Raw genomic sequence first — 4,080 nt, 5'->3', positions numbered from 1 at the left:
TCAGCAACATTAAATAGCCTATATTCCCGAGGCCTCGCGAACCTACGGTGAATGTGTGAGTTTATTTGATTTTGTTGTTGCAACCTCATCCGACCGTTGTGAGCAACTTTGGACCAGAAACTCAGAAGCCTTCATTTATGGCCTTGAATAAATGAAACCACGGCTCTGACGACAGAACCCTGAGTGGGCCCCGCTATAGCGACACCAAACGAACTGAGATCAGAGCAAAAGCCTTGGCTGACAGCCTGTTGCTGCAAGCGCTTCCCACAAGAGGACTCCGGAACCAATCCACCGGTTTCAACCCAACTCGAAAACGCCACTGGGGTCGGGCCAGAACCGACTTCCCGAGCCAACCGGCAGTCGAGCCTCGCCACGGGACCTGCGGCAACGGTAGGGCAAAACAAACAACACTCTGTGACTCGTTGGTGTTCTATGGGCTCCATCCACAGTTAATAACCCTTAGATTAGTCAAACTAAATCTGCAATTCAATTTCGGTCGTAGAATTCTCTCCCTCTACAATATAAACTGAAATTCAATCGAACCTTACATAGGCTAAGCTGTTTTAGTACCTCCTGGTCCCTGTAATATCACCACATTTACCCACTATTGTACCCTCTTTTGTTAGTTAATAAATTCACCTTGAGCACAGCGATGCATGTGTGTGTGTTATTCAGAATCTAGAGTCCCTATACATAGAACTTACGCTCAGATCTGAGACTGACTGATTGACCTTACGATTTCAGAATAACAACTAATGAATTAACCGAACTTCGTATAATTCTCAGGCTATACTCAAGGACCTAAAGCCTTGGGCGGACCAGCAAATATTTAGGTGGTGCTCCTAATTTCGAGGTATAAATTAATATTCCCGGAAATATTAATTTTCATAACTGTATTAAAATTTTACGTAGCCGAGGTCTGCTACAGTAACAACACATTTTTAATTATCGTTATTGGTTGCATTTGAAGCAATATGTTTTATATCCAATTAAAGAAAGGATGTTAACAAATAAATCAGACATTGCAAAAGCAATTTATTGATATTCCAAAATCCCGAGTCCTTTATGTTCGAGTCCAAGACAAGACCGAGTACAAATGCGTTTGAGTCTGACTCGAGACCAAGACCATCAAAAAGTGGTCTTAAGACCGACCACGAGACCAAGACCGGTCTTGAGTACTACAACACTACCAGAGAGAACGTGTACATATTTCCTTTCCATAATTCCTCTGATCTTGAGATAAAAAGCTTTTCAGTATAATAATTTTGCAATTACAAACATTGAGATTCCATTGAAAGTGTTTTGTTCATTTCTCTAAAGCATTTATTTGTAAGAGTTTAAGAGTTTCGTTTTTCAAGATAAAGCTATTACTGAAAAAAATTAAATAAACTTTCTCTATTTTAATGACATGAAAATAAAATATTATAGAAAATCCTCCATGTCCCTTCTGGGCTTCCAAAAAAGTTAAGAATGTTACAAAAATGGCTCCAGTACCATTTGTGTTTCCCAGCTCCAGGACAGGCTGAAGGAGGAAGGAGTGAGTGGAGTCACCCTGAAGTGGAGACAGCAGCCTGATGGGAAAGTCTTCCACAAGGAGGGAAATGTTCTTTAATTAGGAAGGAAAGCTGTGATCTGAAATTGAAATCCAACTGTACTTCTGGTTATCTGAAACCCATGGTGTGATGTGGATTCTCTATCTGCAAATGCAAAACGTACAGAATATACAGTATAATTGACATCACATATATACTGTATATATGTAATTTTGAGGAATCTTTTATTAATCTGGGGGTCCTCCCCCTGAAAAATTCAGAAAAGACTTTACCTGTCAGTGTATCTTTTTAATGATGAATCACTGCATCCACAGACAATGCAGGTTACTGAGCTCTTAAAGTAGCCCTGAGGGAATTCAAGTGCAACACTGCCCTCTTGTGTCTGCTAGGTGTATATTGCCTTTGAAAACATTGTGGGAAACAAAGGGAGGCAAGCTGCGTTTTAGTAGTACTTACAGTTTTTTCTGAATGCTTAAGCGCTAATCGTGATTCTTGTAGCACAATTTCTAAAACTATTAATACGTATAGCAAAACCACTCACTGAGTTTGCAAAACTAAAAGCACAAACACTGCTTTGCACTCAGTTTGCAATTTTGTAACACACACTTAGCAAAACTGTAGGCACAATTCACTGCACAACACTCTTTTTGCAGAACTTTAAACACAACTCACTGCTTACACTCAATTACCAAATTTCCAACACACTCCTAGCAAAATTATACACATGTATGGCTATCATTAACACTATTTTGCCAACTGTCTGGCACACTTTCACATGTGAAAACTGTTTTAGATAATTAGTTCACTTTGCAATCAGCCTAAGCACTATAAATAAGCCACAAGTAAGCTGTCTGTGTGGAGTACAATGGAAGGAGCAGTAAGAGTGAGAAGAGTGAGAATCAGAGGAGGCCGAGGAGGCCGAGGGAGAGGACGTGGAGTTGAAGAAGCGAGAGGGTTAGAGGAAGTTAGAGGAAGAGGACAAAGAGGAGCAAGAAGAGGACAAGGAGGAGCAAGAAGAGGACAAGGAGGAGCAAGAAGAGGACGAGGAGGGGAAAGAGGAAGGGTAAGAAGAGTAAGAAATAGAATAACTGATGACATCAGAGCTACAATAGTGGACCATGTCATCAACCATGGGATGACCCTGAGGGAAGCTGGCCAACAGGTTCAGCCTAATTTGAGCCACTACACTGTGGCAAGCATCATTAGGACATTTCAAAATGAGAATCGGTAAGTACTTTGTAGCACCGCCATACTCTAATGAGAAACACAACAGTACCATACATGCAAAAATACTGAAATTGTTACTTTACAGAATTGCTAGACGTCCACATGTTGGGGGCAGAGGAAGAATGTTCACTCCAGAGCAAGAGACCCATATAGTGAACATGGTGATTGCCAATAAAGCAATAAGACTGCGTGAAATACAGCAGCGCATAATTGATAATGACACCATCTTTCAAAATATACACAGTGTAAGCATTTCTGCACTAAGTCGTGTACTTGCGCGCCACAGAATAAGAATGAAGCAAATTTACAGAGTTCCTTTCGAGAGAAACACAGAACGTGTAAAGCAACTGCGATATGACTATGTGCAGGTAAGCTATAGTGTCATTGGTTCTGAATTTGGAAGTGCATACTGTAGTGCTGTGCATGGGCCTGATGTGTTGCATTTGTTTTGTCTTGTCCAGAGAGTGATGGAACTAGAAGCAGATGCCATGGGACATGAGCTACTTTTTGTTTTTTTGTTGTTGTTTTAACCTCATCATCAATGTCCCAGGACAACGTGCTGGTAACATAACCATGTGTGCAGCTATAAGCCAAAATGGTGTTGTTCACCATCATGCAACCATAGGCCCATACAACACTGCACACATTATTGCATTCCTGGACACCTTACATGACATGCTCACTGTTCAGAGACCAGCGCAGACCCGATATGTCATCATATGGGACAATGTTAGTTTCCATAGGGCTGCTTTGGTCCGCAACTGGTTTACAGACCACCCATTCTTCATGGCACTCAACCTCCCTCCATACTCTCCATTCTTAAATCCCATCGAGGAGTTCTTCTCTGCCTGGCGCTGGAAAGTGTACGACCGTCATCCTCATCAACAGGTAGCCCTTTTACAGGGAATGGAGGAGGCATGTGGAGATATTGACCAGGCATCATGTCAGGCCTGGATACGGCATTCAAGGAGATATTTTCCCCGGTGCCTTGGACTGGAGGATATCGCATGCGATGTGGACGAAATTTTGTGGCTGGACCCAGAAAGACGACATGATGTAGGCTGATTGTTTTTTTTGTTTGTTTGTTTTTTTGTGAAATTACTATTTTGTGTTCTGACTTTATCTTGGTTTTGATGAGTGTGAATAAACACCAATACTTGAAGTTTGGATCCTTGTATGTTTACATGACACTATGACAAAAGTATGACCTCAAATTGACATCTGTACACAGAGAAAGCAAAAGCCAGATGTGTTTTGTATTCATACCATCAGTGTGTAGTTGGCACATTGTGTGCTTAGT

The 4,080-nt window shown here is 41.3% G+C and overlaps 1 protein-coding gene across 1 annotated transcript in view; it reads left to right on the top strand.

The window, feature by feature from the left end:
- Positions 1–2,708: 2,708 nt before the first annotated feature.
- LOC123969719 overlaps positions 2,709–4,080 on the top strand; it is a 1,930-nt gene continuing 558 nt past the window's right edge. Inside the window, exon 1 of the mRNA XM_046047346.1 lies at positions 2,709–3,148. Coding sequence (XP_045903302.1) covers positions 2,771–3,148 — 378 coding nt within the window. The 5' untranslated portion in view covers positions 2,709–2,770. The remainder of the gene's footprint in view (positions 3,149–4,080) is intronic.

The sequence above is a fragment of the Micropterus dolomieu genome, linkage group LG04 (genome assembly GCF_021292245.1).
Source record: "Micropterus dolomieu isolate WLL.071019.BEF.003 ecotype Adirondacks linkage group LG04, ASM2129224v1, whole genome shotgun sequence".
Taxonomy (NCBI): domain Eukaryota; kingdom Metazoa; phylum Chordata; class Actinopteri; order Centrarchiformes; family Centrarchidae; genus Micropterus; species Micropterus dolomieu.
The sequence above is the reverse complement of the archived record's forward strand: the minus strand, read 5'-3'. Positions and strand labels throughout refer to the sequence as shown.